This window comes from Aplidium turbinatum, chromosome 14, assembly GCF_918807975.1.
Source record: "Aplidium turbinatum chromosome 14, kaAplTurb1.1, whole genome shotgun sequence".
NCBI classification, from domain to species: domain Eukaryota; kingdom Metazoa; phylum Chordata; class Ascidiacea; order Aplousobranchia; family Polyclinidae; genus Aplidium; species Aplidium turbinatum.
The window spans coordinates 4,451,700-4,472,455 of NC_137485.1; the positions used below are offsets into that span (position 1 = coordinate 4,451,700).

Consider the following 20,756-nt stretch of genomic DNA (forward strand, 5'->3'; position numbering starts at 1 on the left):
GGAAGCAACGCAAAGCAACATGGAAAGAAAACTATAAAACATAAATAACAAAACAAACAAGTTAATTTAGTTTTTCTATATTTGCGCCCCGATAGCTCAATTGGTTAGCGCGTCACTTCTGGAACGAAGAAGCTTCAAGATCAAGCGGCGCTGGTTCGACTCTCGGGGTGTGCGTTTGAGCACCGCACGTTAAGGATTGCTCTCCATTCAGCGGCATCTATTGGATGGAATAGTTCCCAGGCAACAAGACTTCAACAATCGGAAACTTCACTCTGTCAATTTCGGTGACCGGGCCTGCGTCAGTGATTCAAAGCCTCTGCAAGTATGCAAAACTGCCAGGATTAAGCTCTGCAAGAAGCTTTCCCAGTCCGAGGATAAAGATTCAATCAATCAATCATATTTGTTCAGCCAATGTCCAAAATAGTTTGAAAACCACTGCCTTCTAGGAAACTAGTCCAACCCAATTTAGTACACCTTGGTTAGAGAAAGTGATGTTTTAACTAGGCTACCTGCTGAACTGTTTTTTTTTACAGCCATTGATTATTCATTGACTGATTTTTTAGCAAAATGTCCGAAAAAAATTATAGTCAATTTGATCAAAATGACCAAAAAAATATATAGTCAATTCGTTCAAAATGTTCTTTTCTCAGATAAAGCACGACAGCGTTTTTCAGCGAAACTTAATGTTGTAGCTAGTCAGGAAGTGCAAATTTTGGTTTGTTTAGCTAGTTGAAAGGAAGTATTTTCATCAGAAAAAATAACCGAAATAAATAAAAAATGACCGAATTTTTTCAAGTCATTTCGGACAAATGATCGAAAAGTCTCAGCAAAAAAAAACCAGCTGCTGAAGCCACGATGGAAACATCGCTATATAAAGTGTTTGACTGTTTGTGACAAAATGTGAATGGTACAGAAAGCATCACGACATCTTTCATCATACCTTAACATTTTCATGCTTTAGAAACATGTTGTCTGATAACAACGTTATTAAGAAAAAGTTTTAATGCCTTAAAAATAACTATAAAAATCAATGTTTTGTTTTTGTGCATCCAAGCGAATTTGGTTCAATCCTGCAAATAATAATACAAGGTACAGTATGTCAATAATTTAAAGCTGAGTGTGGATTTTCCATATAAGACTATGGATGCATTTTTTTATTTTTAATATGAAGCTTTAAACGTCATCAAAAGCTTAGTCTATATTCAGGGTCAATATATATATATTGTATTTGTAACCGACTTGTAGTTGTAAGCTATTGAAAAACTGTAGCAAGGTTTGTCAAAAAAAGATGTATATATTTTTTATACAACATCCAGACAACACTTTTACTTCTAACGGTCTTTTCAATAAGCCATGTGTTGATTGTGACATCACACTGCCGAGTGTTGGTTTACTAGCCTATATAAGCTGATAATTGAGACATCATATTCTGATCTTTTTTAATTGAGATAGATGAGCAATCAGGAAAGCTAGTGGCTAACTCTGAAAGTACTTTCAGAATGCAAAATTTCAAGGTATTTTTTTAAATTTTGTGATCTTAGACCGCCCTCTGGATTTGTCGCCTTCGACTCCTTGATATTTGCAACAACACGCATTTGCCCCCTCCCAAATTTTGTACCGGTTACGCCCCTGGCCATATTCTAAGCAAGAACTATGAACAACTAATTTGTGTTAACCTTTTCATTGACTATAATTGGAAACATAAAAAACAATTTTTTATTTGTATGACATCATTGTTTATTTGAAACATACATTATAACACATTGTGTAAGTAAATATGATTTGCAACTAACTGTTGTATTGTAGTATAAATAATTAGCCTATTATATAAGGCAGGGTGGTCCAAACCCTGGCACGTGGGGTGCATGCGGCCTGCGTGAAGCTTTTGTGCGGCCCGCAAACACTTTGTGCATGCCGGAATTATCAGTGCTAAATCTAAAGTTTAAAAATACACCGACGTTTTATAAATACATTACATTTGCCACAACCCTAAATAAGTCGCGCATAATCGGGTCAATAGGTAACTATGAGGGAACAATGTCGGTTTGTGACGACACAAACATGCGTTGATATTTTGCTTTTGTTGCTGCACTTGCTCCGTTATTAAGGCACTTCCTCCGTTATGAAGCGATTAAAAAGCGACACATGGAACAGAATGGCTGATGAAACCCTGGATGCCTGCGTACGTCTGCCGACCACTGAATTTAAACCAGAGATCGACACTATATGCAGAAGCAAAAAAAAACAATAAATTGTTTTGGTTTGCTAATATGTTGACGTGTTATGTATCGCATCTTTTTTACTAGCTGACAATCACTTTTTGAGTTGCAAGCAGAGATTAAAAAGTGAGTTAGGTGTGCAGCAAAACATTAGGTCGATCAGAACAGTAAACTCAGTCCTTTCATTGCAACTGTATTTTGTCAGCGACAAGATTTGTTAATGTTCATAGCCTGCGAACAGTAAGAATGTAGCTAAAACAGATTGAAATCTATAGAAAAGAAGTTCAAAATCGCAACCTAGTTAAGTTTTTATTTAACAACGTTTCTACTTTCAGCAACGCGTTATCATTTCTCACTATGCGGCTCGTGAAGTTTTTCTCAGACCCTAATGTGGCCCTTCATGTTTGCAGTCTTGGACCACCCTGATATAATGTATATATAACCTAGACTGTATATATCTACATTTGTGATTTGGCTGACATGTTAAATATTTTAGTTGCAGATAATGAAGTAAAGAAAGCCTTCTGGAAGCAAGCAATTCTTTTTTCTTGGTTAATGCTATCAACAACCATTAAATCAGCAAAATGTTTCGGAATTTGAAAGGACCGAGCACTAGCAGAAGGGCTTCTGTCAGACGGTAATGATTATTTTGCATGGTGGGCGGTGGCATGAAGTACCACACTGTAGGTTGCAGCTCACGCTTGTCCAGCACTTTTTACTTGCCTTTTTCCTAGACCATTATTTAAATGCACAGTTGAAGACGATGAAAATTTTTGAAAAAGTAATATTTGTAGACGATGAAAAAGCAATATTTTGAAGTGAAATGCTAGAAAACAACAAAAATCTAAAAAGGTGAACAACTTGTTGGCACAACATTGCCATATAATTTAACAATACGGTACATTAAAATTGTTTTTGTTAAATTATGTGTAAAGTAGCAACTTGCCATGCAGTAAGTCATACTGCAAGAGGAAAATTTTATTAAATTCCTGTGTAAACTTGCGACTACGATTTGATGAAGATAATTAAGATATTTTGGTTATATGGAAGCAGTAAAATCATCATGTATATATAATTATATATACCTGCTTGTAAAATTGGAACCTCAGCAAAACTTATAGTGAAATATTTAGAGTATTAACACTAGCCTAACTATGTTTAAAACCGTCTAGTCTTTCCTTTATATGTACATTGAATTGAAAAACGCAATATTATGAACAGTGAGGTTAGTTTGTTTTGCTAGATCTGTCACAGGTGATGTATAGTATTCACTATTCAGCCGACTTGCTCGATTTACAGAACATAGCTAAAAACCATAGATGAAATCAACTGACGACAATAATCGGTAATGTGAGGCTTAGAAATCCAGAGCGGCAATCTAGTATAGCCTTGACCACAGTCAATTGCTGTTGAACATAGCAGTTTGCATAGATGCCACTCATATGTTATGCGACTTTAATATATATCAACCTATATGGTTAACAAAACGTCAATTCTTGTTGTAGCCTACTACTACTGGGTCTGCTACTATTCGGCGAGTCCAACTCGGCTAGTCCGATTCGGCGAGAGTCCTTTTCAACGAGTTCCCTATTCGGCGATTTTTTGAATTTTATTTTAAATTTTTGGGCACCGCAGCCTAATTGTCATTGCTACTTTTACATCGTTTTAACGTCGCTAAACGTTGAAATAAGACCCTAACCTCCAACCCTTACCCCTAACCTTAACCTCTGATCCCTAACCCTAAAACGGCAATGATAATAAGGCTACGGTACCCGATAATTTTTTTGAAAAATTTCAAAAAATTGCCGAATAGGGAACTCGCCGAAAAGGGCTCTCGCCAAATAGGGCACTCGCCGAATTGGACTAGCCGAATTGGACTCGCCGAATCGGACTCGCCAAACCGGGCCATTCCGACTACCACTAGTGAATGTTTATAGATCACATCTAGGACTTTATCGTGCGTCCTTTGTCTTGCGCATGGTTTTCTACGAACAGAAAAGTGGGACAGTTGATTGATCGCAATCTATCTTTATCAGTCTAGGCCAGCGGCTCTTAACCTTTTGCCTTGTCGGCACCACCTTAAAATTACCAATAAATTCTCGCACCCCCCTCCTAGGATTGGCTGAAAAGTAATAAACGCCTACAGTTCGAAATTTTTATTGAAACCAGGTAAAACAACTTTGTTCTTATGTCATATTATAACAAACCTTGATAATTCAGCCACCTCGCACCACCTAGGCACAGGTCTCACACCCCTTTGTGACGCGTGCGCTCCTGGTTAAGAACCTCTGGTCTAGCCTATGCCGTTACTTTAAGCGAGTTTGTTTGTCAAATCGACTTCAGGTGTTGAATTGAAAAAAGTATTCGTAAACTTTCAAGGTACCGGTAGGCTATATAATTTAAATATTTTTTAGGCAGCGCCAATCATTAGTAGCATCTGCGGAAAATGTTCTTTGCAAGCACGGTGATGGTGAGGTTTTGTATATTTTTGTTATTAGCTTGATCAACATATTATGTTAGACAAGACTGTCTTCATATTGAGCAAGACGTACTAACTCAGTTCTATTTGATGATTGATTTCAATTTGGGCAGGGCAGAAAGTTTGCCGAAAACGTTTGAATTTATGTAGCTATTTTTTATTTTATGTATTGTTTCTAAATTATGCAATTCAAACCCCTCAAGTTGCTATCAATTATTTGTTGTCTATGATTTCAGTTTTGAGCAGATGACTGAATTACTGTAAAGACAGTTGCAGCTTCCAGTAGTCTGTTGATGTCACACCGCTTGATATAGAGGTGTCTTCCTGTGCAAAGCCAAACGCTTAGCCAACAGAGCTATCTATTCTTTATAGTCTTCATATTATGTAAACAATTGTATATACTAAGCTAAAGGCATCACTATGTCCAGTTTTACTGCATCAGCACAAGACGTTACTTTTGTTTCAAAATGACAAATATGTTTTGACGAGCAGTGTTAGAAATCATTTCAAAGTGTTTTCATTTGTTTTTTGATACTTTTTCATAACCAATATATATAAAATTTGAACGCCCTTAAAAGAAAGCATTGAGTTTTATGTCGCATTTGCCCAAAGAGCCAAAGCCAGCTTGATTTAGCAATATCTTCCCAGCCTTCGGAAAAGAATTCCAATGGATTTATGTTTCAATTTTGTTGGGAGTTACTTTTGAGTCAACGAAAACATGTCGATTGTCGAAGGTGCAACACAGTTAACGTTGCAACATCGTTTTCTTGCACTGCTTGGGAGCATGAGTTTGTGACCACTCATACATCAAAATCCGTCAGTTTTACATTGGACGTTGAAGCAATGTAAAAATGAAGGATTTTACTGCCAGGGAAAGGTTACATGATCCGATCGTGTGTTATGTCGCCTTCTGAGATTATTTAAAATCGAACGTGCTTCTAAAATCTGTTTTTCTTCTGTCAAGTCTTCTAAATTTGTATGGTGGTCCACGAATTGACACGTTCTACTACAGAGTTATACGTTAGAAGTTGGTGTAAATAGTTACGTTTGGTGCCACTTTTTGTAGGACGCATTGTGAGTGGATCTGATGGGTCAATCGCCGATTCGACCACATCAATTGAACGTAATTTTATGTTTGGAACACCCACCCGTCATGTGAGCGAGTCGTTCATGATCAAGGCGACTTTTGGGAACGTACCTGACTTTGTCACGATGCAAGAGCTTGAGGTAGTGTTTGAGGTTCCGACTTATATATAATTAGGCTACATCTTATGTTTTTGCTTTGGGGATAAATTTACTTTTTTTGGGGAATTTTATATTTCTTTGCAATGTCTTCAGTCAACTTACATAAAATTTGCATCCTGCAATTAACTAAAACATCTATGAATGTTCTTGCTCTTGTAACAGCTTTTTAAATCTATTTTTTATGCAAGTCCGTAACAACACAACAGTTAAAATGACACAATTTCTCGGCCATGTAATAAGAAAGCAAAAACTGGAGCATCTCTCTTTAACTGGTAAATTGTTGGAAAGCGGGCACCTGGCAGACAAAGACAAACACATCTGAAACAATTCAACGACAAGACAGAAACAATCATCCATGCAACATACAATAGGAATATTTGGTCTAATTATTCATCTGAGGCCGTCGATGCCTGCTTCAGGCAAGGCAATTGAAGAAGAAGAATGACCACTTCAACTAAAGATAATAGTCAAAGGCAGGTCAACTGCATCTTCAATTGCACGGCAACGGAAAACTGTTACGTTATAGTCAAGTGGGGTAAAAAAATAGCGGGGGTATTAGGGTAAAAAAAAACACTTACCATTTTACATCTAAAATGAGTAGATATTCACTCAACTTTTTTAGTTTCTGTTTAAGTGGTCTCTGGTGAATACTTTGAGGGGTAGAGGAAAAATATTCGATTTGACAAAGAAGATATATGTCAAATAGAGAAGCTACTTGATGCAACAAAGACTGGGCCTCCAAATGTTTGTGTAGATTCTTATTGAGGTGTTTTTTTTACCCCAATAAATTTCGTTGATTTGAAGTAAAAAAAATTTGGGGGATGAGAAGATAAGGTTCTCATTATACTAAGCCTTCGGCACAAACGAGAGTAGGGTGGACAGTTCCTTACTCTCGGCCGCCTTTACTTCAGCAATTACGCCAACCCAATTTATTACACCCTGGGGCCTGGGTAACAACCAGCATAAGCCGGGAGTCGAACCAGGATTGCATAATTGGAAAACGAGCGCCTTATCCGCTGCGCTATCCCAGCCAAGCAGTAGGCTATATCACCAAAAGATACAAAGACAAACTTCTGGATGCATCAGTGCCAATGTATGCATGTGTTATGCACAATCAATTGATGTAGTTGGAATTGGGGGTCCGAGGTTAAGGTTATTGTTGCGGGTTAGTCGATCATTTCACAAAGCTTCTTTCCTCCTGTGGAGAATCATTTACACTAAATATGAAATCAATAGCAAAACATTATATGAAATCAATATTATGATAATAAAGAAGAAGACGCAGCTATACTAACAGGTGTTTTTACCCCATGAAATTTTTAATTTTTTTCAGGTATTTTGTGCATAATTTCTAACCAGTTAATGGATTTAAAAATTTTCATTGGGATGATAGACATACATGATCTCTATATTGTGACCAACTTTAGTGGTCATACTTGATAAGCTGAAAAATCTAGGACAACCTTTCTGAAAAAAATTTTTTTTACCCCACTTGACTATGCCATGACTTTGTTCGAGTCAAACAGTTTCCGTATTCTCGTGTTAGTTGCTAAATAAGTTCATACCGTACGTTTTGTTCCGTTTCATATTTTTGGACCCGTGCTATGTCATAACGATTTTTATTTTTTCATGATATGATTTTAAATCTCTACAGCGTATGTAAAGATCATAACATTGATCAGTATGGGGTCAGATATTCGAAGCCGAAGGTTTCATGTTTTTTAAATTTGAGTTTCTAACTTCTACTGTAACACATTTGTATATGAAATGTGAATTTAATTTGTAATAATTGTCCAGCAGCCTAATCAACAAGTGCAATAAATCGCTTGCCAATAAATCTGTTTCATACTGAAACTGTTAGTTACAAAACTACTCAACTAGTTTCTAATTTGCAGTACAAGCAACGAGCTCGTAGCATTCCAAACTTTCTGTCTGGTGGTGCCTATGGTTACACTCACAACGTTTACGAGGTGGCTGCTGACATCTTCGAGCGCTTAGCGGAACGCAGTCCTGACGGCTGTGTGCAGTACCCCGCACCGAAGGAGGATTCACTACCTCCCGTGTTCACATCGCAAAGAATAAAAAGACAAGCATATGAGTTAGCCTATGAAACCTTGAAATGTAAGCAGATTGACGTCATGCTTTTTTGTGGAAAATGTAGCTAAATTTGATTTTTTTCAGTTTTATTGTTGAGTGTGTTTACCAAGTTATAGTAGATCTACCTTGTTTTATTATTTCGTGTTTCCACGAAGAATCTGTGCTCTCCCATGTCAAATAAGGGCTTAAGGGGGTAAACTGTAAAGAAATTTTTCTTGGTAGCGACAGATGAGAAAACATGATTTTTAAAACACTTTCAGTCACTGCAAACTGTGTCGAACCAGCAGATGTCCACTGTGTAAACTCCACGATCCATGTGCCGAGTTCTGCCATTAAACTTCCAAATTTTTTAGATCAAGAGCTTTTAGAAGAGATGCTTTCTGAAAGTGACTATTTCTTCGAATATCCGGCTGTAAGTGCTTCTTTTGGTAACTTAAACATCGAAAGTAATGTTCTACAAGAATCTACACGTTGCATGAATATTATTTTGGGGGCATGTTGAACCAGTAGCTGTCTTGTTCCTGAAGCTGCTTTGTTGTGGCTTCAGCCGCTGCTCTAACTCGCCTTGTGTAGCTTTGTGCTTGGCATTGTGTTTGTTTGTAGTATATTGATTATATATTTCAAAGCAGCTATGGTTGTCATCATCACAATCTGACACAATACTGCAGATTTCTATTGCGTATTGAAGGTACAAACACGTGTCTAGATCTTTATCTTATTTGTCAATGTCGACAATATTTATTCTTTTATGCAAGCAGAGAGATGTTTGGTGACAAGCGTAGCCTAATCTAAATGGCAATATTTAGTTGTAGGTTGGTTGCTGTATGCAATGGCCTGTGGTCCATCAAAATGAAAACATTACTTGCTATAACATAGCAGAGGTCGGAAAAGTAGAAGCGACAAAATGCAAACGTCAAAGCGTGCTCGAAACCGACGTAATTTACCAAATACAAAAATCATGTTTGTGGTAGGCTTGGCAGGTCGTGTTGTTTTTAGAGATGCAGCAGAATGAGATTTTGTTTCAAGACGAATTGTATTTTATGAGTCACAATCTATGATTTTCACAAGAACGATGACACCACTGCCTTGATCATGGTCTTACTCTTCGACTTCCAAAACCGGAAGTGGACACCGCGTTGCCACATCATCGGCGAGAAACGAGACCATCATATCTCCGAGCTTGAGAACAGTCTTTACGAACACCGCGTCAAACTGGCAGCTGCCCTGGCTAAGTGTAGGGTGAGTGCTGGTAGCTTACTGGTGCAGATCGGACCCTTTATGAAAAGTCTTCAAAACAGTACGTTTAAAGCCTGCAAAGTTGTCTGCGAACGGAACAAAAAGGGAATTCAGTGGTGATGAATTCACTATGTTGTTCTATCTTTTGTATTTGTAAATAATTTTGGCATGATGTTAACCTCGTACTTTGCTCGATTTTGTCAAAGTATTTCATTTTGTCGTCTTTTTGTCCTGTTGCCTTACACGATATCATAACAATGAGTTTAATTTGAGAAGAAAATATCATACTATAGCAATGCACTACAAAGAACGACTCAATATAACAACATAACAAAAGTCAAAGAAATTTTGCTTAAATTGATCCACTTAGGTGAAACATCAGTCGCAGAGCATCGATTACGTCTTGCACGACAACGTACGTCAGCAGGAGAAGTGTGCGTCTACTTTGCCGCAGTATGCGTGGGTGAACACTGCTAAATCAAGGTGATGGTGACCTAGACAGCAACGTCTACAGACGTTGAATTAATGTAAATTTGATAGATTTTGTTGTCTGGAGACGGTGTGGTTATGTATGTATTGATGTTCTACGACTGTTATTGTATATTTCTCAACAGTCGAGTGTAGCGAGAATTGGCAGCGATAGACGCGTGTTTCGCCCATTAGGCCGGGCTCATCTTTTAGGCGCATACCGCACTATGGTACCGTGTCATTCAAGTATGCACACTTGGTCGTGGTGATTTTTATGATACTTTGAGTAAAGTATATTTCATTAGGTGCATCGCCTATCCACTTTTTAAACATTAATCATAATTGAATGAACTAACCACTAGACCAGAGAACTGGTCGACGTGAGAATGTTTGCTTACCAGACAGCAAAATCCGTCATTTTTAAAAAATGTAAAAATGATGGATTTTGTTGGCTGAGGTTGTTAACGCGATTACTAAGCACTTTAACGTTACATTTGCGTTGTTTTAACCTCATATCTTTGTTAATTTCAGCACTGAGGCTGTTATTGAATCATTGAAGGAGAATCAGTACGAGGAGTTCGAGGACAATGATGTTCTCATCCCGCAGAAGGGAAAGTTCTACCGCAAAGATCTCCACTGTGATGACGTACTCGTGTTTCCTAGCGACCAGAAGGAAGCCTTGAAGTGTCTCGAAGTTATAGAGAACGGAGACCTAGTGCTGCAGGTTGGAGCTTAGTTTCATAACTTTTTGCACCACGGCGGATCAGTGGGGAAAGCGCTTGGCTTCCGAAATTGCTAGCTCGAAACCCGACTAAATCGTATACTGAAAAATCTCACTGACATCATCAAGAAACTAAACAACTAGAGACGATGACGAAACTGTTTCCACTTTCTACAAACCTGCCCTGGCGTTTCACTACCTCCTTTAAACGTTTGATATTCTGTCTTATACGAAAGAAGTAGTGTAGAAAAGAATGGATCCTAGACCTAGTGACAATATGTAATTATCTTACTTTTTTTAATTTGCATTCTGACTTTCGACGCCACCAGAATGTCCTTTCTCAATAACACTCTTACTACCTGATGTATTTCAAATAATTTGTTTGCACTACTCAAGTACTCCTTCAGTCAGTTTCCCTTTAGCATCGGACCATAATTCCACCCACACCAACTTGACTGGTATAAAGCTTATTAGGTTTTTGCTACTACAGTAGACATCCTATACCCAAATGTTCGGAAGTCGATGATTTTGAATTAATAAAATTATCTCATCGAGTTTAATTTAATGCTAAAGCTTTCATTTTCGGTTAATTCTGATGGTCGAATGATACAACAAATGAACGTTTCAGTAAATTATAAGAAACCTTACCTCAACTCTGTGAATTAACCATGGGTGTGGAGACGGAGGGATTTTGGTGTGTTTGGAGTCGGAGTCTGCCAGTTGTAAACCGAGGAATCGGAGTCGTATATTTCTGTCCGACTTTACAGCCCTGAAATTAACCACATTCCTTGGCAGGATAAGACGAGTAGTTTGGCAGCAAGATCTGTGGGAGCTCTTCTCACTGAAGATGATGAGTGTGATCTCATCCATACTGAGATTGGATCAGGTCTTACCACAGCGCACTTGGCCATGATTTTATGCAAGTAAGGACTCTTAAAAAATGAAGGAATGCTTGTGATGTAGACTGTTCAATTTAGCATGCCATAGCCCTAAGGAGGGCCGTAGACATTTCTCTCCAAAGCAGCACAATGTTTTACTATGAGAAAAGTCAAGGCCTATAGTCGAAGGGGCGTCACTGCATGTCTAAAATTACACAATATTTAGCATCAATTAGCTTATACAATATCAAACATCAATTAGCTTATATGAGCCATGGAAGTCTGGCAAGGGTACAGAGGTGAGGTATGATATGGCTAAGCGAACATTAGGATAGGTAGATTTATGCCAATGTTGATGCTAAATCAGTAGACGTGCATCGACTTGCAAAACATGCGAAGTGGCAGCTGCGATATTGTCAGAAATAAACAGGTACAAGTGTGTGAGATCGTCGTCTCGATAGCTCAGTTGGTTGAGCGTCTGATTTGCATTGACTCAACGTTTGCAGACGTTAAACTAATGCAAAAATGACGGATTTTTCTGTCTGGAAAACCTCGTTGTTATCCTTGTTGCTTCATAAAAACCTCATCCAATGTTTTATCAAGCATTACGAAGAAGCGCATGGAGGCCAAAGAATATATGACTTTTGGACGAAACCTGGCCCTACAATCGAGCAACTTGGGCCTTGCTGGCCCTAGCCACGCCACCACTCAGCTCGGGGAGGGAGATGATTTAGAGCCCCAGCCTACCGTGTATGCATTCGGCCTTCGAAACGAGGAACATTACGACAAGATGGCGCAATTTATGCTCCACATGGGATTGTTAAGTGAGGACGCACCGTGTTGTTTGAAACATAATTTATTTGAAAATACAAATTGTTTGAAAAATTATTTGAAATATAAATACAAGGACCAGTTACAATGCACGTTTGCTTGCTTGCTAATGCCTGAGATCAGTGACTAAAGTCTTTCAACGTTGATTAACTGTAATGCCAGCGGAGACTAGATCAGTGCAGCAGCAAGCCGCTTTATCCAGCTTGGAATAACGCATGGCAATCAATGTCGGCTACACAGGCCTGCGAACTGAAGGCCGGTGTAATTTCGATTGTGAACTTTAAGCTACATTTTACTTTATATTGCTTTGAAATGATAGTTTTGAGAGTTCAAATTGCCACAGTGTGATTACTGAACGTCGAATCACTGAAAAATGCTTAATTTTATTTAAAAAGAGCAACAAATATTCCTTATTACCAGGGTTGCCAGACGCTTTTTGCATTTTCCGCACAAGTGCTAAAATCTGGTTTATTATTTTTATGGTAACAATAACATGGAAGTAGTTCAAAATCACACGAAATATACAGAAAAACTATATTTACTAACTACTACTCAAACAATCAACTTACACTAGCAATTTTGGCTACTAACAGATCGGCCTCAAGTCAAATTTAAAGCTGCCCGTTGGCATTGCTTATGTAGCCTACAGGTCGCTATAAAATAAAGTTATTCAAACTTGCTAACACTTATTTTTTATGCACTTAGACGTGAAGCTGATAAGAGAAAAGTTCGAGGATATTGACCATAAGCACGATAGCCGGTTTGACCGCGTCAAAGCTATTTTGGTAACGCCTCAGTGCACACGAACAGCGGTAGCCAATCCCGTTGAGTTTATGTTGAACGAAGGGGACAAAGAGAACTACGACACTTTGAAAGATCTGTCTCATGGTGAAAGGCACAAGAAAGCAGTAGAAGCTGGCCTTCTTCACATGGAAACGCTCAAAGCTGCCCTCCGGTGTAAGCTGTCGATCATAGTTTATCACCACTAACTGGCACAAGCCACAATACCTAGATGTAAATTGCTATTTGTTTTATTGTCATTTTTAACACCGATATGGTAGAAAAATTGTTAAAATAGTTTGTTTTTTGTCATATCCCCTTTGCTTACGCCGGCAGTTGGAAATTTAGATTAAGCGGACAGGAAGGCAAGGAAGCCAATCTTCGTGTCCATCCTACCAATGCTCGTTAATAACTCCTCCAGTCAGCTGCATTGCCTAGTGGTGAGGGCACTGGTACGGCAATCGAAAGGGCGCCGGTTCGACACCGCTTGCGACTGTGTCTTAGGCAAGACACTTAAGGGCATGCCTGAAGGTACACACGAAGAATAGCTTCCTTGTCTTCCCGTCTACTGCTAAATCTTCAACCACCGGGCGTAATCCTGGATACGACTAAAAATAACTCCTTGATTAAAAAATTAATTTAATGCATTTCCAGTCCCTCACGCTCAGTCAGTTGTCTACGTCACAAGAAGTACCCACGGTCACGAGAACGAGCAAGTGGTCAACGATTCAATCAAATGGCACAGGGAGTTTGGAGAAGGGGTACGCTCCTTCAAAGTTTGCCCCCCAACCCTCCCCATCCTATCCAACGAAATCGAGAAGCGCCACAGGTTCAATCCTCGCTCGATCACTCACCCCAACCATAATTTCCTGAGGATGCGGCAGACGGCACAAATGAACGGATGCTTCATCGCGGTCCTGACTCGAGAGGTTTGCATCACGATGATATCTGCCACCTCCCACCCACGTGGTGGATGCTGGCAGGAGTAGTTCAAGTATCATGTGACTTTGGGATGTGTTTTGGGCCATTGTCTTACGTCACGAATTGATGGCAATGGTTTGTCGTTTGTCGTATCCAAGCTTACACCCGGTGGTTGAAGATTTAGATTAAGTGGACGGGAAGGCAAGGAAGCCAATCTTCGTGTCCACCTTCAGGCATGCCTTTAAGTGTCCTGCCACAGACACAGCCGCATGCTCTTGAGCGGTGTCGAACCGGCGCCCTTTCGATTGCCGTTCCAGTGTTCTCACCACTCGGCTACGCGGCCGACATGGCAATGGTCATATTTAGCCACCTCTAGAGGAGTGCAGCGGTGGGATGGCGCAGCGGGTAAGGCGCTCTCTTTCCAATCACACAATCCTGGTTCGACTCCCGGCTTATGCTGGTTGTTGACAAACACCGCTCACCTCTTCCCAGGGTGTAATAAATTGGGTGGGCGTAATTGCTGAAGTAAAGGTGGCCGAGAAAAAGGAACTGGCCACCCTACTCTCGTTTGTGCCGATAGCATAGTATAATGAGAACCTTATCTTCTCATCCCCCGATGCTTGGATTCAAGTATAGGACTCACCTAGAGGGGTGCAGAAAGGAATATACGTCACGTGATACTTTAACAATCCATGTGCAATAGGATGTTGATCAATTCTGAATCAAAACTTTTTATTAAATCCTTACAAAATCAAGATTTTGATTGAATAAGAAGACATCAAAACCAATTCCCTTAGGTCCTCGTAGTTTCCAAATAGTAAGTTTTTTCAATCCGATAAAAAAATTTGTACTCCAAGTTCAGATTCGGGTTGGAGTGTTCGACCAAACCACAGCCGCATGGTTTCGGCGGGATTTGAACCGATAACCCTCCGTTGCAGATGGATGGGACGGATCCTGCCATGGTGAGAGATGTTCTTCGTCGGGCAGCCCTTCAAGGTTTGATCACACCGATTGGAGCTAAGTCGGAAGAAGCTGAACCGCCAACCACTTCGGGAAATGAGTACAAATGTTTTTCTGGCAATTGTGACCCTAGACCTTATCAATATGTATCATAAGTTAAAACTTAAACAATACCCTAAATAAATACTATAATGCTACAATAAAGTACTCAGCCAATACCAACTCAAAAAGCCTAGCAGAAAGAACTATAATATCAATATCACGTGTAGTTTCTATTCACCTGAAAACCTTACAGCGTGTTTCATCCGCATTGGGATCATGAGTTTATTAGAACGTTTTGATGACCCCAATAAGGGTGAAACAAGCTGTAAGGTTCGTTATATGTGACTTTTTGTAGGATACCTACGTAATTGTCATTTTTTAATATTGCAGATGCAATCTTTGTTATGTTATTTCTGATGGGGACGCATCGATGTGTTGAAAACATTTTGTGATTTTCATCGTTTATTTATGTTAACAGTAGTCTCTGCTCTGCTTATTAAACCTTAATAAGCCCACCCGCTTATTAGGCTAAGTCCAATTTGGTCCATTTCGGAATTACTGGATGTATGGGAGTGACAGAGAATCATCCCAGGTTAAGCCTAAAATCGCCCGTTCACGAAGTGGGCTTAATAAGCGGGGGACTACTTATAGTGTTACTTACACAGGGCAACCCACTACAAGGTTTGGGCTTAACGCTATTATCTTGGTTGGTTTCAATCTTTACTCTAGAACTGAAAAAGTCTCTGATAGTCTTTTCCTTGCAGTTTCACATACTTGTAAAAGCTTTGAACCAATGACGCGGACCCGGTTGCCGAAGTGTTGTTGTCTGTGAATTATTTCCTGGAATTCGAAAGAACGGATTTTCCAATTAACCTACGTTAACTGCCAAAAAGAGAATGTGTAAAGACAAAATGTTGCCAGATGTTTTTCAAATATCAAGTAGAAATGATACTTTAAAGTTGTGGCCGCCCGAATTTTGCCCTTTTAAAACTAGCCCAAAGTTTGAGATTAAATAAAAATAGTCTAAAACAATTTGTAATCTCCTCATTTTGCTTATTTGATATTTGTAAACTTACTGAATCCAAAAAAAAACTGCTAGCTTGAAAAATGTTTCAATAAGTCTTTGTAACCAAACAAAAAGAAATATATCTATAAAAACTACGCCAAAGGCATATAAAGCATCATGTGTCAAGTGATAAATCTTGTTATTTCCTTCTAGTGAAAAGTTCTGTATGTAGATTAAATTTGTAAACATTATTACGGTTTGATGAGTTTAATTGAAATGATAAACAATGCTTTAAATTAATTTTAAAATAATTTTCAATGAGCAAGATTTCGGCTATCACTGCTGTAAAACCACACTTTACCCTAAAAATACTGCACTTGGTGGTAAGCTGGGGGCACACAATAAGATGGTCCGCTGCTCGGGGCTTGGTGCCTCAGATACATGATATTGACCCCATGTTGTAGCCCCACTTTACCATTGCAGATTTAGTACTGCCAACACCGGTTCGGGGCCAATTCAGTGTTTCCACTTTGCCCAAGGGGAGTTTGCTCCAAGGGAGAGGGACTCTGATGGTAGAACCTTCATTTCCGCGTGTGATGGGTCATGGATCTACTTTGTTCAGAGTGCTGTCACGTTTTTAACGTTACCTTGGTTTCATGACGTCATTCTCTGTTTTGACAGTCCATTTGAAGAGGCTGATGAAACGCTAGCAGTTGATAAGCTCCCCAAGCCAGTTGTCAAAGTGGCTCATCCGAAGCGAACGAAGCCTGCGGAGAGGCCTTTGCCTCTTCAGGCGGCGAAGCGAACCATTGTCCCCAAGCAAGCTGTTGTGCTGAACCCAGTCGATGCTATTGATGTACACAACTTATTCACTGCGCTTGACTTCAAAACCAAAGGTAGGTGCTGTGAATTCAACTCCGTTCGAGATCCTTTTTTTTCAGTTTTGGTCTTTGGAATGTAATTTCTCAGATCTAAAATCGATAGAAGTATATTTTCGCACAACAAGCTCCACCAGCGTTGTGTTTGTACCTCGTTAGGTCTGTTTAATGTAGGCATCATTTCAGGGGTGACATTGGGCCATATTGCATAACTTTAATTTGCATCCCAGAGATGTACTTTGACGTAAAAGATTGAAATCATTTGTATCACTTCGATTTATTGTGGAAATATTTACACAGCGTATTTGTCTTTTTTGACTAATAGCACTTGGGCTTATAACATTGTCTAGTGACCCATACTGTGACACAGCGTTTTGTAGCCAGGGAAATTCTTATAGCTAGAAAAAGCATTCATTTGTATGAGAAGATTGCCACTTTTCTTACAAAGTCTTTAACAGTCCAGGTCATGGCGCTATATTCAATAACATGTAATATCGGCGGCGAGTTTGTCTTAACGCTGTTGGCGTACTTTTTTAAACCACTTTGGGGTAGGATTCTGTTTGCTATGGCCAGCTCCTACAATAATGTGTGTTTTATATAGCGCTGTATCTATCGCAGAATGTGTCGCTCCTCACCGCTTTACAAAGCAGACAGTGTCAATGCAGCCGTATAGCGGCCGAACTGAGTACGTTTTTACCCCAATCCATTCCATTGCTCAGTGCCGAGCAGAAATTAAATTCGGCATCATTTTTAAATTCTCTACGATGTGCCTTCTTTCACGTTATTACCCGAATCCATTTCATTGCTGGGTGGCAAGCATGATAGGATTCAGTACCACATTTTATAAAGTCTTTGGTATGACCCGATAGGGTATCGTACCCATGACTATCGATTCAGAAGCGGACACACAAACCACTAAGCAATCGAACCCGGTTCATCATTATCAGTTGAAGATTTAGACAACGTGGCCAGGAAGGCAATCTCATGTCCTCCTCTTCACCAAAGTTCTATCTTTTTCCAGAGAAACCGATGAGTCCTTTCCGGCATGCAAATCTGACACTGAGTGGCGCTAATGTTAACTCTCCCACTAAAGACCCAAGAACATCTGATACCGAACAGGTTTGCAGTGGTGTGTAGTAGTCCAGTTTTCATCCAGTGATATCCCCGTTACCGAGGGTGGCCGGATCCACCTCCAAGTGCCGCAATCGCCTTCACACCCTGCCTCCACATCGATCTGTCTAACGCGTCCTCTCCTGCCAAGCCCACTTTGCTGCTTTCCTCCTCAACTTGCCTTTTCCACATTTTCTTGGGTCTTCCTTGTTTTCTACGACCCTCCACTCGCAACTCCAGCGCTCTTCTCAAAACACCATCTTCACTCCTTTTCAAAACATGCCCATACCACCTTACTCCATTCGCTTTCGCCAACATCAACATTCTCATTTAACCAAAGCAAGGTCATGAGTTCTTCGGTATTTCTTTTGTCCGTCAGCTTCACACCATTCGTTGCCCTCACCATCGCTCTCTCAGTTCTTCCTAAAATTATCCATTCGTTTTCCCGTAAGCACCATGTCTCACTTCCGTACAGCATTGCAGATCTCACGCAACTACAGTAGTACAAATTATTCCTCTTACTTTCAACGAAAATCTTCTACCACACCTTTTACCACTTTTAACAATTCTCGACGCTCTCTAAATTTCACCCAACCAAACCTTACTGGACATGAGACAAATAAGACAAAATGGACATGAGACAAATTAATTATATTTTTACATTTTTATAATTAATTTGTTTCATGTCCAAATCATTCTTGTTCAATTTTATTTATTTCTCTTCTATCTTATGACTCTAAGATTATTTACTTTTTATTTAAATTATTACTGCTAATGGTTAGTGGTGGTCAATCACTAGTCAACATCAGTATGATCAGTTCTGTAAAGTAAAAAAAAAAATTAACATCATCCGAGAGCCAACTCAACTCAGAGCTGGCCTTTGTCAGTCTTCACAGCTATGGCTCACCCAAACCTTCAATCCGTGTTGAGTAAATGTGCCGCGAAAGAAAACCCCCTCAGCTGAAAAGAATAAACTGCTTTCTTGTTTGAAGAAAAACATACATATTATTTCTACAGAATAACACAATTGTGACGTACGGTAGCGTTCGAGTTGCGCTATATTAGAAAGCTACGTTTGTATTTACAGGGGAAGGCACACTCCTCTCAGACTCCGCATTCCAAGAAAACCCATGGAAAGCATCACAGCGGAGAGCATGGAAAGCATCACAGCGGTGAGCATGGGAAGCATCACAGCGTTGAGCCTGGGAAGCATCACGGTGGTCATCATGGAAAGCAATCAAGCCACGATAAGGGGAAGAAGTAGTCCGTTGCATCTTCGACAACGATAAATTTAAAATATGTAGTGTTTTTATTGGTAGTCTATATTTCACATTGCTTCACCCTCTCTGACAAGCTCGCACCCAAACAGCACAATCCGCCATTTTCACATCAATTCACATATAAAAAAGACGAATTTTGCTGTCCGGGTAGTTGTTGTTGTGTAAACTAGTATTTGGCTTCGTATTCCAATGCATCAATTTCTGCAAATAAAACAAAGTAAAAACGTCTACGACTATTTTACATAAGTTCCACATTTCTTTCTTTCTGTAATCCTCATCTATAACCCCTCACACGTTGCATGTTTTCTGTGTCAATTTCGGATTTCTTTGTAGACATTTTTGTTTCGTGCCTCCTTAACCGCCTACGTAATATTCGTTTTAACTGAATAGAGTGGCCGCCGAGATATTTGTGCGATAGTTTAGCGTTTCACATTGTGTCAAATGCTCCACACCAAACTGTGAATCACAATTGCTCTTTGGTTAAAGGTTTAACTCAAATCTTCGTGAAAAATCGTTGCTTTTCAACACTGTAAACTCTACGTTGTATCTGCTGCTGTTGTGTCAGTTTGTTCCAAGTAGCCTGCCTTGATATCCGCCATTATACAGAAGAACTCATGCTGTCAGTTTTTAATATCTATTTTTTTCATTTGTGTAACATGTACAGTGGCGTACTCAAGAGGAGGGCATTGGGCTTTGCCTCCCGTTGTAAAGAAAAGTTTCAGTTATTTAACGAAGTAAAGTACTAATCAATGCTCCCCTGCGTACGCCACTGAACTTGTGTTTAATTTCATGTCCAACGAGACCCGCCGCGAGATTGTAAAACCAATATACGATACTGTACACAATAGTCTGGTGCATAAAGCTGCAAAGTAGCATAACAAAGCGCTGTACATTACATTGTTCAGTGAGAAGAAGCCTACTTTTTATAAACTTTCCAAGTTTCGGAAAACAAATTATGTCATCGCTCCGCTTTTATAGCAACTTATCCTTTTCTTTTCGATGCAATCCAGAGGTATGCAAATGCATGTACTGTAGAATCTTATATGAGCTGCTTATGGGACAGAAACAAAGTAAATTGCCAAGTATTGACAACAAAAACGATAAGTAAATTAGAAAAGTATTCAATTAATTCCTTCTACAAAGGCGGTGGGATGGCGCAGCGGATAGGGCGCTTGCTTTCCAATCATGCAATCCTGGTTCGACTCCCGGCTAAGCTGGTTGTTGAAAAACACCGCTCACCTCTACCCAGGGTGTAATAAATTGGGTGGGCGTAGTTGCTGAAGGAAAGGCGGCCGAGAGAAAGGAACTGGCCACCCTACTCTTATTATTGCCAAAAGCGTAGTACAACAATAACCATATCTTCTCATCCCCCGATGCTTGGATTCAAGTATGGGACTCACCTTTCACCTGCTACAAAAGCAGGCTTACGGCTAACACAAAAATCAATAGATTAAAATATAGAGCTTTCGCCAAACAATTGTGGCTTCTTCAGTATAATCTTATTCAAATAGAATATATTTGCATTTATGTATTCGTATTTATTTCTATTTAAAGATAATACTGAAGAAGCCAAAATTGTGTGGCGAAAGCTCTATAGGCCTATTA

The 20,756-nt window shown here is 39.5% G+C and overlaps 1 protein-coding gene across 2 annotated transcripts; it reads left to right on the plus strand.

Annotated features, from left to right (window-relative positions):
* Window positions 1–959: 959 nt before the first annotated feature.
* On the plus strand, window positions 960–20,010 carry LOC145783390 (putative methyltransferase NSUN7). Of its 2 annotated transcripts, none has more exons than XM_082595245.1 (17): window positions 960–1,089; window positions 2,716–2,856; window positions 4,634–4,689; window positions 5,765–5,925; window positions 7,839–8,064; window positions 8,394–8,452; window positions 9,109–9,279; window positions 9,647–9,759; window positions 10,276–10,468; window positions 11,261–11,388; window positions 11,947–12,167; window positions 12,880–13,131; window positions 13,609–13,883; window positions 14,814–14,935; window positions 16,565–16,779; window positions 17,783–17,880; window positions 18,959–20,010. In XM_082595245.1, the coding sequence occupies exons 2-17, from the start codon at window positions 2,804–2,806 to the stop codon at window positions 19,133–19,135; spliced, it is 2,520 nt and encodes an 839-aa protein (XP_082451371.1). In that variant the 5' UTR covers window positions 960–1,089; window positions 2,716–2,803; the 3' UTR covers window positions 19,136–20,010. The 2 variants fall into 2 exon arrangements, with proteins under 2 accessions (XP_082451371.1, XP_082451372.1); XM_082595246.1 differs by having other exon boundaries at window positions 984–1,089; window positions 2,722–2,856.
* Window positions 20,011–20,756: the final 746 nt, after the last annotated feature.